At 43.0% G+C, this 13,212-nt stretch overlaps 1 protein-coding gene across 20 annotated transcripts in view; it reads right to left on the minus strand.

Moving 5' to 3' along the window:
• Nucleotides 1-13,212, minus strand: part of SLC22A23 (solute carrier family 22 member 23) — a 180,330-nt gene that overhangs the window by 64,829 nt on the left and 102,289 nt on the right. Inside the window, exon 4 of one of the 20 annotated variants that reach the window (XM_036255910.1) lies at nucleotides 1,651-1,814. The exons of the other annotated variants lie outside the window; for them this stretch is intronic. Within the exon in view, the coding sequence (XP_036111803.1) occupies nucleotides 1,666-1,814 (149 nt within the window). The 3' untranslated portion in view covers nucleotides 1,651-1,665. Of the gene's footprint in view, nucleotides 1-1,650; nucleotides 1,815-13,212 lie in introns of those variants that run through there. 20 annotated transcript variants of the gene reach the window in all.

Genomic DNA, 13,212 nt, shown 5'->3' on the forward strand with positions numbered 1-13,212 from the left:
TCAACAACAGAAGACTCCTCTGCTTAAATCCACTGTGGACGCCAAACCCCTCACGGCTCAGAGCTCAGAGCACAGGATGAAGGCTGTGACCCCCACCCACAGCTCTGTGGCCTTGAGGCAGCCTTACCTCTTTAAACCTTAGTCAGGGCCTCCTTCTCTCCCAGAAGTCAGGGGTGTGTCTACCCGAGGCGGGGGCGGGGCGGGGCTCTGTCTCTAAGCTGCAGACAGTTCTAGCCTCAGGACTCAAATCTGGACCCTGGGAGGCACTCCATTAGTGCTGCTCTGCTGTACTCCACGGAAGACGCGGGCACGGGGATTTGCACATTACCCGACTCAACAATTAAGCAAATGTTCCCAACAAACTGGGAATCGAAACGTCTGCCACATCATCCACTCCAGGCCGCAGGAGGTAGGAGACTGTGTCTCATTGCGTGTTTCCTCTCCCATTGTCACACCCACACGATTTCTCACCTGATGGTTCCAATAGCCTTTCAGGGAGTTTCCTTTGAACTCACCTGACACGGCTCGCAGGTGACTGCACCTGAAGCACAGCTGTTATATTTCAACATTTCTGAAAATGCCAAGTCAGTCCCAATTCTGAGCATGCTATTCACGGTTCTCTGTGATTTCACCCCAGCCCACCTTCCAGTGCTATCTCCCTTCTCATCTCAGCTCCCCTCACATAACTCAACGTGCCTGAAAAGCAGATGGATCGAGCCTTATACTACCTGCCACTCCCCAACCCCACCACTCCCAGCCCCTCTGCCTCTGTCTACTCCAACCCCTTCCCACCCATTAAGGATCAGCCTCCCACCCCCCACACCTTTCTCCACCAACTCCTGACAGCCAGGCCAGACATAACCTCCTCCTTCTGGGCCCCAGAGCACTCTATAGCCACATTCTAGAACCTCAGATTCCCATTCCTCTTGTACTGTCAATGTCTCTCTCACAGCCATGAGCTCCTTGAGAATGAAAACCATGCTGGCTCCTCTCTGCATCCTTCTTAATGTCTAGTGTGCTGTGCCGGCACCTAGCAGATGCTCAATAAATGCTGAATTATAATGACAAAAACAATTTCTATAGGAGCCAAATAATTGGGCCAATTAAGAAAGAACTGCAGCCTGTATTGAGTTCCTATACAATGAGGGCATGAAGGATCAGCATGAAGGTTCATGAATGGAACCTCTGGGGCTCTTTGCACCAGACACGCACGCACCGAGCTCCTCAAAGCTCCTGAGCACAGAGAAGCTGGTAGCCTGTTGGTGGAGCAGCTCTCCCCCACACCCCGGTTTCAGTACTGCTGCTTCAGGTAGAGCTTCTACTGAGCTGCTCCTGTGGTTTTGGTGGGGACAGCCTTTATCACTTATGAAGAGCTTGCACGTGCTAGGTACTATGCACGGCACCTTTTCTTTTTCTTTTTCTTCTTGGAAGGAAACTAGGAGGTATGTAATTACTGTCTTTTTGTAACAGATAGGATGAACAGGCTTGCAAAGTTTCAATAACACATCTAGGTTCACACTGGACCAGGTCTTTCACACACATCTTGTTTAAATTTCATCTGCACACCCTCCCTCTTTGGGAGGTGTTATCATTATTTGAAGTGCAAGAAATTAATTCACTGGCTCTCTGTAGAGCCCTGGTGGGAAGGTAACAGGAGGCGAAGGGCTAGGACCTAGGTGAGTATTCCCTCTGTATGGTGCACGGGGTCTGCAAAGGGTACAGCAGCCAGCGAGAGAGAAAGGGACAGCGAGGCGCCAGGTTTGGCTCTGCCTTGGTGGCCTGTGAGTACTCCCTCTGGCACCCAGTTTTCTCATCTGTAAAAGGAATGCGGAATAAGATTACAAAGGGGTCAGAGTACGCCACTCTAAAATATGCCACTTTGGTGGAAGGATTGTTTTGAGCTGGAGGCAACTGAGAAATAGCAGATCCGAGAAAAGCTCTTTACCCCCCTCCTTTCAGCCTAAAGGCAGGGCACACATTTTCCTTTGTGAAGGTGACCTCATTCCTTCTCCTGTGCCAGGAAGAGGAGACTGGACAGCTCACCACTGGAGATGGCACCGACTTGAGTGCATAACACACCTTACTGAAACAACCCTCGTCTTCCGTTTGTTCCCCCATACGTTTGCCTCTCCAGAGTTTACCACCCTTGTAAGTCCTTTGGTCACTTCCCCACAAATTTATTGTTCTTTGTTAAAACGGTATATAAGCTTTCAAGGCCTAACTGCTTCTTTAGGTTCTCACTTCCTTTACTGTGAGAACTATGTATATAAGAATTAAAATACTAAACTCAAATAAAATTTGTATGGTTTTCCTCCTGTTAATTTTTTGTCAGTTTAATTTATAGCCTCCCAGGTACTGAACATAGAGGGCAGAGGAGAAAGTGTTTTTCTCCCCTACAGTTGCATCCTCAAAATGGTAATATTTTATAATTGTGTAATCGTTCTTGTCATAATTATCAGAAGAGAACAATGTTGTTAGAGAATGAAAAGTCTACAAAATTTAGTAGTAGCATTATGGTGAGCTCAATCATACAAGACGTAGCCTTTTGGATTTCTTCTTTTGTCTGAGAAAGTTGGCCCTTTCCAGCACACAGTCACTATTCCACCAAGAGTAACCAGACAGACAATAAGGGGCGAGAGAGATCCCAAGGCAGGAGCCCCAGAGAGAGAGTCTGGAAGCGACCCCTCGACTGAAACCAGAGGGATGAGTGGAGGTGCCCGACGGGGCAGGGAGAGGACGCCTCAGCAGAGGAAGGCTGGGTCAAGGAGGGAGTAGCCAGTCATTCCTGAGGTGACACAACAGCTTTGCACATATTATTCCCACAATTAAAATTCATGTCAGCGTCCTGCCAGGGTTTCACATCCTTTAAAACCCCTCCTGAATTTTGATAAAAATAAAACTAGCATGCTTTTCCCCGCCCTCCCCTTATCCCGAATCTGGCGACACAGCATCATGGGCAGAGGCCCTTGATGGAGACTGAGGATGATCTGTCTTCACTGACTGAGTCCAGCTTTGCCTTTTATTTCCTGTTCACTCCCCAGGTGCTGCCCAGTTCCCAAGCCCTGGGGTGAGAGGCTCAGCTTATCAGTTCACAATGCTTGAGATTCAAAACCACCTATTCATGAGAGTCCACGTTCCCACCTCTTCTTTCCTCCAGGCTCTCCCACGGGAACAACACTATCCAAGAGAGGCAGAGTGGAGAAGGCAGTAGAAAGAGCAGAAAATCGAAAATTGGTTGGAATTTCCACTTTCCAAGTAACAGCTACGTGGCATTGAACAAGTTAGTACTTAACATGCTTATGACTCTCTTATGACATGGTGATCTGTACTATCTGAAGACTTGGTGGGAGAGTTAAAGAAAATGATGCTTTGAGAATGCCTGGCACGTCTGCCCTGGTGCCCCGACACAGCACGTTAGTGTAATAGCTCGGGAACACCGTCCAACAACCGCAACAGGGGCTATAACAGAATGCCCCTGCAGTTCCAGATGACCCTGATATAAATGAACTTTTGTAAAATTTATAACCCTTGTGAAAGTTCAAGACTTTTTGCATAAGAATGGCAATTTCCAAAGAGACCAGTTTCTAACCACAGTATAAGGGCCTTTCTAAATGATTCATTGTATAAAGGCAAAAACCAATTTTCAAGGTCCCACGTGAAAAAGGATGAGATAATTGCCATAGCAAATGTATAATGCAACGCTTCTGAAAAATGAGCGGGGCAGTCTGGGAAAAGACAGCTTCCAATGTGCTGGAGATGGGAGAACAGAGAGATTTTCCCAAGGAATTTGTGATTTTGATGGAATCAGTTTGGAAGGGACACGTTTAGTATTTGGAAAAGCAGAAATGGAGGCAATAGAGGTTTTACGTACTTCTAGTTAAAATAGTGTTCCCACACAACAGTCCTTCTTTAAGAATAGAGTTGAATGATCAGAAGCTACATCTTTTACGGCCTATGTGAGTATGACCTGGTCACATACACACATTCCAACCGTTCACACTACTCAGAACGGCCTGCCGTGAGCTCGGGGATTATGTGGCTCCTGTGAGTTCTCGTTCAGAAGGCAACATGTTCTGGACACACAGCACGTAATAAAGAGAAATACTCCCCCATCAAGGCCTTAGAGAGGCAGACCCTATTCACAGATACCCTCATGAGGGTCACTGGGGAGAGAGTTTTTCAGAAAGTACTCCCTCATATCAAGATGAGAGAGAACGTACTAAATACAAAAGATTTAAAGTTTTTAAAAACCCTGCTATTGAATTACTATTTTTTTTGTTGTTGTTGTTCAAAAGACTTTATTTCAAAAGCCTACTTTTAAATGGTGCAAGAGGCCATTTCAAGGGGAAGTTTTGAGGGCATTCTTGAAGCTCATTTTCAGTAAAACAAGTATCAGACCTCACAATGTGTTTTTATGGTCCAGAACATAAAAACACAGACGAAGTCCTTCCATGATTTCACTTAGGATGTGATGCTGCAGTCACTGGTTAATCACTTCCATGGTATTAGGCGACATTCAAATGTAAATGCTGTCATATAGGACAACCCCAGATGTCTTGGGTGAGCAGCACTTCTGATTCATGCTGGTCAGCCTTTGCCACAGTTCACAGAAGAGAAAGCGGCAAGACAGCAGAAGCCAAATGAACAATTCATTTATCATCTTCGGTGACTACAGCTTTACTGCCAGCATGGGGCTGGGGCAGAGAGGGAGAAAAGTGTGTTTGGCAATAAAATATAAGCAGAGGAAACGATAAGACTTGGTCTGGAAAAAATAAAATAAAATTCAAGTGATGTGTTTTATGCAAAATAATGTAAACTCTTGAAAAGTTAAATTAAAATAAAATTATATAACTTATATTTCCATGTGCGTCTCTCATTTCATAAACAAATCCCGGGGCCTGAGTGGTTAAATATATTTTGATTCATAGACAGAGAAAGCAATCTGCCCAGTAGAGTTAAGAAGATAATCTGGGTTTAGTAACTCCTCACCTAGCATTTTTTCCTTTAGGTAAATAATATGGGTTTAAATGCCAGGTGTGTCTGTGTGAAAATTTATTTTCAGTCACTATTTTGTTCCAAGATGTAACCCTGAATTTCAAATCAAACCCATTAGGGCTTAATGTTTTATTATTATTATTATTATTTTTTACCTCACCCAAGGACATTTTTACATCCATCTTCAGATAGAGGGAGAGAGGGAAGAAAAGAGAGAGAAACATTGATGTGAGAGAGACACTATGAGTGGCTGCCATCCATATGACCCCAAACGGGGCCGGGGACAAACTGCAACCGAGGTACGTGCCCTTAGCAGGAACTGAACCAGGACTCTCTGGTCTGTGGGCTGACGCTCTAACACTGAGCCAAACCGGCCAGGGCAGGGCTTAATGTTTTAAAGATATGTGTCTCCTTAACATAATTCAACTCCTTCAAAAAGCTATTATGATAAAACAAATTGAGATAAAGCAAAATTGAAAGTGTTAGCATCACAATTAGCTAGTTATTCATATTAATAATAGAGAGCAAAGGAAAGGCATTATAAACATGGTCATCTGGGCAGATTCATCACCAGGAAGCTGCAACTAACTTCACACTTCCCCGGCGACCACCAGTCCACTCCCTGCAGCTCACTGTGGGGAGGGATCAAACAAAGGGGAGTTGAGCACATGCACAGTGAAGTCGGGCTGACCTAGGAAAGGTGCTTGTCTGTCAGTCTAACCTGGGAAAAGATAATTGACTAGGGGAGTGAAGCCACTCCAAGCACGTGAAATCCTAAAAGGTTAATTATTTAAGCTCCTGGAGGTTAAAATCTCCAGACAGAATTCTCTCTTGCTTCGCTTTTGCCTGTTCTTGTTTGGTTCTTGCCTTTGTGTCCTCTCTTGCTCCGTGACGTGCGCTCGCCCATGCTCTCCTCCCTCCCAGCCATGTGGCCATAGCAGTCACGGGGCCCAGGGCCATGCGGACTCCACACACAGGATGCTGGACTGCACTGGGCTTTAATATGGAGCAGACTCAGGGTAGTGGCCTTAATTCTAGCCCTGCTGAAGACAAGATTGGACTTTTTCCGTGATGGGATGGAGGGAGATGCAACATTGAAAACCCGGGGGTTTAATTCCATGAAAATAAAGATCACTCATTCTCTCATGCAGGTCTCAGGAAATTCCCTTCCTTGCGACATCACAAGAACTCCACTTCCACTGGTAACAGATGGGGACACAGAGGTGGGCACGCAGGGGAGCAAACCTTTTCATTTCGGCAATCTTAAAATTGAAATGCAGAATTAAGTACAGTCCCAGACTCTGTGACAGTGAGGCCATCCTGGGTCATCCCCCAACTATTTGGTCTTCCCACATGCAGAGGTCCTAGAAGCTGTGCTTCACAAAGTGTGGCTTCCTGACCTGCTGAGTCAGACTCCCTGGGGCCCTGTGCCCAGATGGAAGCAGATGCTCTCAGGGTGAAACTGCCAGAGTCAGAGGGGGACAGGGCCCAGGAAGGAGCTCCTGATGCACATGCAGGTCTGAGGACCTGCCATAGTGTCAGCACAACGCCTGGGATTTTCCATCCCTCTCAAACCACATCATACAAATAACATCTTCACCTGTTAGTGTTGCGGGGGAGGACTTTTCCTCTCTCCTCTGAAGTCAATCACTGGGGGCCTGTGAATTAAACTGACAAAGATTAACAAGAGGAAAGACAGAGTTTACTGAGGAAAGTTTGTATGGGGGTGGGGGTGGGATCACAAAGAAAGTGGTTGGAAAATGCAATCAGAATTTGGGGCTTATACACCATCTGAACACAGGGAGGGAGTCTGGATTTCAAGGGACAATAAATGGTGGGAAATTATTGCAAAACAGATGCAGAAAACTAGTGGGAGGCAAGGTTTGTGTTAGTAAAGTCTGTTCATGCGATTCTCGTCTCTGGTGACAAGAGTGCTTTCCCCTGAAGTTAAAGGGGGATTAGTGACAGCTGAATTCTTTTGAAAGAATCTGCTCTTTTAGGCAGTTGAGGGGGTGCAGAGAAAGCCTCTTCCTGGATCTGCTGATTCTCAAATGCCTTCAGCTCAAAATAATCCTCTGCTACAGTGGCATATCGGGGACCCATCATTAGCAAACTCACCACATTTATTCTTTTATTTTCAATATGTTTTTATTGATTTTTTAGAGAGAGAGGAAGAAAGAAAGAAATAGAAACATCAATGTGAGGAGAGAAGCATCGATTGGCCACCTCCTGCATGTCCCCTGCTGGGGATCGAGCCTGCAACCCAGGCATGTGCCCTCACTGGGAATCGAACCTGGACCTCTCAGTTCATGGGATGACACTCAATCCACTGAGCCACACTGGCCAGGCTCACATTTATTCTTAACTGCATTCTTGTCATGTAAACAAAAGTTACTCCTATTTTATGGCGAGTGGGGAGGGGTCCCAAGAGGCTGCTTACTAAACAGGCCACATCAGGTCATATGGCTTCTAGTATCCAGGACTTGAATTTAGATCTTTTTTTTTTTTTTCAAGGTTTTTATTTTTATTTTTTATTTAATTTTTTGTTACAGATATTTCTCCTTTTTTACCCCATTGGCACCCCCCTCCCCACCCCACCCCCACTCCGTCCCTGGCTTAGTTGTCCATGTCCATTGGTCATGCATACATGCATATAAGTTCTGTGGTTTATCTCTCCCCTCCGCTCCCTCTTCTGAGGGATGTCAGTCTGTGCCCTACTTCCATGTTTCTGGGTCTACCGTATTCCTCAGACTGTTATGTTCATTATATTCCGTATAAAAGTGAGATCATGTGGTATTTGTCTTTTTCTGCTTGGCTTATTTCACTTAGGATAATACTTTCCAGGTCCCTCCATGTAGTCTCAAAGGATAAGAGATCTTTCTTTCTTACCGCTGCATAGTACTCCATTGTGTATATGTACCACAGCTTTTTTATCCATTCGTCTACTGATGGACACTTGGGCTGTTTCCAGATCTTAGCTATTGTAAATAGTGCTGCTATGAACATGGGGGTACATATATTCTTCCTGATTGGTGTTTCAGGCTTCTTAGGGTATATTCCTAAAAGCGGGATCACTGGGTCAAATGGAAGTTCAATTTTTAATTTTTTGAGGTAACACCATATTGTTTTCCATAGTGGCTGCACCAGTCTGCATTCCCACCAGCAGTGTGAATTTAGATCTTTTGATTTTAAAACCAGATTATTCTTTAAGAACAAAGCAAACAACCTCACTCTCAAATACATACACAAATTCCCTTCATTTAAACATATGATTTTCCTTTCAGTTGTCTCTTTTCAATAGACTTAGCAGAATTTGTCACCACAACCATTAAAGAGACCAGCCCTCAATAAGCTAAATTTATTAATGAGGGCTCACTCCAGTGTTGGCTGAGACATAATTACTCAACAACCAGCCAACGGTCGAAGGACCATAGGTTGCTCTTGAATTGTCCATCTGCTTCCAAACATAATAACTCTAACTGATTGATGACCTCAGGGACTAGGGGGTAGTTCAGCCTAGTGAAGAGCTAAGTCATTGTCCAATACTAGTGCCTACTAGAGAGCAGACATACACAAGAAAAAAAAACATTTCATTTAGAAAAGGATAAACAGCCCTGACCAGTTTGGCTCAGCGGTTAGAGCATTGGCTTGTGGTCCAGAGAGACCCGGGTTCGATCCCGCTAAGGGCACATACCTCGGTTGCAGTCTGTCCCTGACCCTGGTTGGGTCATGCTGGAGGCAGCCTCTCGATGTGTCCCTTTCATGTCAATGTTTCTCTCTCTCTCTCTCTTCCTCTCTCTCCCTCCCACTCTATCTGAACAAAAAATGGAAAAATGTCCTCGGGTGAGGATAAAAAAGAAAAAAAAATAGAAAAGAATAAACAGAAGGTACAAGATGGCAGAAGAAGAAACTTACATTCCATATTTAGGATATCACTTCCTTCAGCAAATTTCAGAGTCAGTTCGTTAATTCCTAAGATCTTTTACGAGGGTTTCTGCTAAGGAATGGCACACACACTAGAATATGCAGCCCTGTCCCTGACGGCATTCGAGAAGTACCCTGGCTTCTGCAGCTTTTCCTTCCAGAGCTGACTGCCCAATATGGTAGCCACACATAGCTATTTCAACTTCAACTTAAATTAATTACCGTTACATAAATTACAATTTCAGTTGCTCAATCACACTAGCCCCAGTTCGAATGTTCTATTGGACAGCGCTGACCTGGAATCTAAGGGCAAAGGGTTGAAATGAAGACACCTTCTAGCACTCTCCAGGATATTTAAGCAAGAAGGAAAGAAAACAGAACTTAAATATTTTTAATAAAAATATTTCAAGTATACAGAGAAAATTAAGAAATAATAGAGAACACCTGTGTACCCAACACTGAGCTCAGTCAAATATTTACATTTAGCATATCCTCCTCCCCCCACTCTCTTTTTCAGTGAGAATAAGAAATGAAACACAGATATGTACAAGCCCATGGGCACCCTTTGATGAGCTGAGCAAATACCTTACTGAAAAGTTCCAGGTGTATTTGACAAAAGCGATGGTGCCAGACACAACCATGTGGTGAGAGGCCTGGGCACCGGGACCCATGGCCCGGGGCCTGTTTCTTGGAGAACTAATAACAATTCCAGAACACCTGGAATTCCACTGACGGTGAAGGCAAAACTAACTTGAATTCACAGAATGATGCATAAAGATTCTTTCTTTAAAGGTAGAAACAGAGAGTGTGTCTTGAAAAAACAAATTTCAGACTTTAAGCACATAAAAATAAGTAATCTTGAAGCAATCACAAACTCCTTCAGTGTCACTGTTTGGACCTTGTAACCTCAGAAACGAGTCTCCCGGAAAGGGGCTGCAGGGGCTTCCAGGGCTAGAAGCAAACACACGGGGAATGTGGTTTCCTGGCAGCTCCGGGAGTCCAGATGAGACATCTCTCTAGGCTTGTAAATCATTCAATAAATTTTAAGTATCAGCAAACAAGTGGAATCCTCACTGAGCAAGCTCCCTTTATACATAGAAAATAGATATTTATTGTTTAATACTTGACAAAAGTCCATGGCTAAGTCTGTAATAAGTATGTCCCTGTGTCCAAATGCTGGTTTTGTCAGAATTATTACACTCTTTCATTTACTGTCACTTCTGTTCTGTTCTCAAATGCAGCAGACTCTGGGCGGCAGTGTTCAGGGAGCCTACATTTCTAAAAACATGGTGCCTTCTGCAAGGCAAGACGTGGGACTTGTACTGATACAGACTGGAGATGGCATGCCCCATTCTACCCCAGCCACGGAATAAAACGCCCACCTGATGCTAAACAGATTTTGTTTTATGTTCCTAACCGGCTGCCCTGCTCAGCCTCATTCTGCCGCTCCAAGGCCAGGCTCTCCCAAACTTGGCAAGCGTGGGGCTGTTGCCTCTGCCCGGACTATTCTCCTGTCCATCCCTTGGCTAAGCCTCCAGGTCCCTGCTCCCTCTTCTAAATCGGGTCTCCGCATGCTCCTTCATATCACCTGAGATTCCTCCTTCACAGCACCAGTCCCAGCTGGGGGATACATGTATCTGATTCTGTCTAATATCAGTCTCCTGCCTTAGACTTAAGGCTCCTGGAGCAAAGAGACCTTATTTTTGTCTGTTTTAATATATCTCTCAGCCTCAGTGCCTATACATTACAGGTGTTCCGTGATCATGAAATAAGGAAGTAGAAAAGGGAGGGAGGGAGCTGGTTTCTGACCACTGCCTGGTACAATTATTCCAACTTATGAGGTCCTACCATTATTTATTTATTTTTTGAATTACAGTTAACATACAATAGTATATCAGTTTCAGGTCTACAACACAGTGATTAGATATTTATATCACTTTACAAAGTGATCACCCACGTGAGCCTCGTACCCATCTGACACCATACATAGTTATTAGACTCTTATTGACTGTGTTCCCTATGCTGTACTTTACATCCCCATGACTAATCTGTAACTGCCAATGTGTATTTCTGAATCCCTTCACTTTTTCTACCCCCACCCTCTGCCTATAGCCCTCCTCCCATCTGGCAACCATCAATTTGTTCTCTGTATCTATTAGTTTGTTTCTGTTTGTTTATTTTGTTTTTTAGATTCCATATATAAGTGAAATCATGTGGTATTTGTCTTTCTCTGTCTGATATTTCCCTTAGCATAATACCCTCTAGTTTCATCCACGTTGTCACAAATGGCAAGATTTCATTATTTCTCATGGCTGAGTACTATTTCATTGTACAGTCTCTTCCTTATCCATTCTTCTATTAATGGACACTTCTGCTGCTTCCATATCTTAGCTATTGTAAATAATGCTGCAATAAAAATAGGGGTACACATAGTCTTTCAAATTAGTTATTTCTTCAGATAATATCCAGAAGTGGAAACGCTGGGTCATATGGTAGTTCTATTTTTAATTTTTTGAGAAACCTCTATACTGTTTGGCATAGTGGTTGCACCAATTTGCATTCCCACCAAAAGTGCATGAGGATCTCCTTTTCTCAACATCCCATCAACACTTGCTTGCTGATTTACTGATGATACCCATTCTGACAGATATGAGGTGATATCTCGTGGTTTTACTTTGTATTTCTCTGATGACTAGCGACACTGAACATCTTTTCATGTCTGTTGTCCATCTGTATGTCCTCTTTAGAGAAGTGTCTATTCAGGTTTTCTGCCCATTTTTAATTGGATTGTTTGGGTTTTTTTCTAGGTGTTAAGTTGTATGAGTTCCTTATATAATATAGATAGTAACCCCTTATCAAATGTATTTGTAAATATGTTCTCCCATTCAGTAGGTTGTCTTTTCATTTTATTGACAGTTTCCTTTGCTGTGCAGAAGCTTTTAAGTTTGATGTTGTCCCATTTGCTTATTTTTTCATTTGTTTCCCTTAACTGAGGAGACATAGACAACAAAATATTGCTAAAAGTGACATCAAAGAGTTAATAGCTTATGCTTTCTTCTAGGAGTATTAGGGCTTCAGGTCTTACATTTAAATCTTTAATCCATTTTGAGTTTATTCTTGTATATGATGTAAGAAAGTGATCCAGGTTCATTCTTTTACATGTGTCTGTCCAGTTTTCCCAACACCATTTATTGAAGAAGACTGTCTTTATTCTGTTGTACATTCTTGCCTCCTTTGTAAGAGATTAATTGACAAGGTTTATTTCTGGGCTCTCTGTTCTGTTCCATTGATCTATGTGTCAATTTTTATGCCAGTACCATGCTGTTTTGATTACTATAGGCTTGTAGTATAGTTTGATATAAGGTAGCATGATGCTTACAACTTTGTTCTTCTTCCTCAAGATTGCTATGGCTATTCAAGATCTTTTGTGGTTCTGTATAAATTTTAGGATTATTTGTTCCAGTTCTGTGAAAAATGCCATTGATATTTTGATAAGGATTGCTCTGAATCTATAGATTTCTTAGGGTAGTACAACATTTTAACTATGTTAATTCTTCCTATTCATCAGCACAGTATATACTTCCATTTATTGTTATCTTCTTCAATTTCTTTCTTCAATGTCTTACAGTTTTCCAAGTACATGTCTTTTACATCCTTATTTAAATGCAATCCTAGGTATTTTATTCTCTTAGATGCAATTGTAAATGGGACTGTTTTCTTAATTTCTCTTTCTGATTGTTCATTATTGGTATGTAAGATGAAATGGATTTCTGAATATTAATTTTGTATTCTGCTCCTTTACTGAATTCGTTTATTCTAGTAGTTTCTTGGTGGGATCTTAAGGTCCTCTCTCTATATAGTATCATGTCATCTGCAAATAATTACAGTTTCACTTCTTCCTTTTCAATTTGGATGCCTTTTAATTATTTTTCTTGTCTGACTGCCATGGCTAGGACTTCCTATGGGTTCTGCTTTAAATCAAGGTCCAAGTACCATTTTCCCTGGGGCAGGGGTTATATATTTCCTATGACTTTCCATTTTATTTCCTTACCTCTGCAAGGGTATGCTCTGGCTTATTTGTGGCCATCTGCTTAGAGTGACAAAAGCAGTCTGAATTTTTTTTCATTTTCTTCTCACAATTCTTTATTTAGCTAGGCTGCTGCTTGGTTGCTGGCTCCCATCTGTGCATCTAAATGAGTGCACACATGAGGCCCTGGCCCTGTAGACAGAGTGACACAGCCCGCATCCTGCACCTATTAACTTAGCAGTCATTACCACATTCCAGTACTGAGC

This window comes from Molossus molossus, unplaced genomic scaffold (assembly GCF_014108415.1).
Source record: "Molossus molossus isolate mMolMol1 unplaced genomic scaffold, mMolMol1.p scaffold_m16_p_12, whole genome shotgun sequence".
Classification (NCBI taxonomy): Eukaryota; Metazoa; Chordata; class Mammalia; order Chiroptera; family Molossidae; genus Molossus; species Molossus molossus.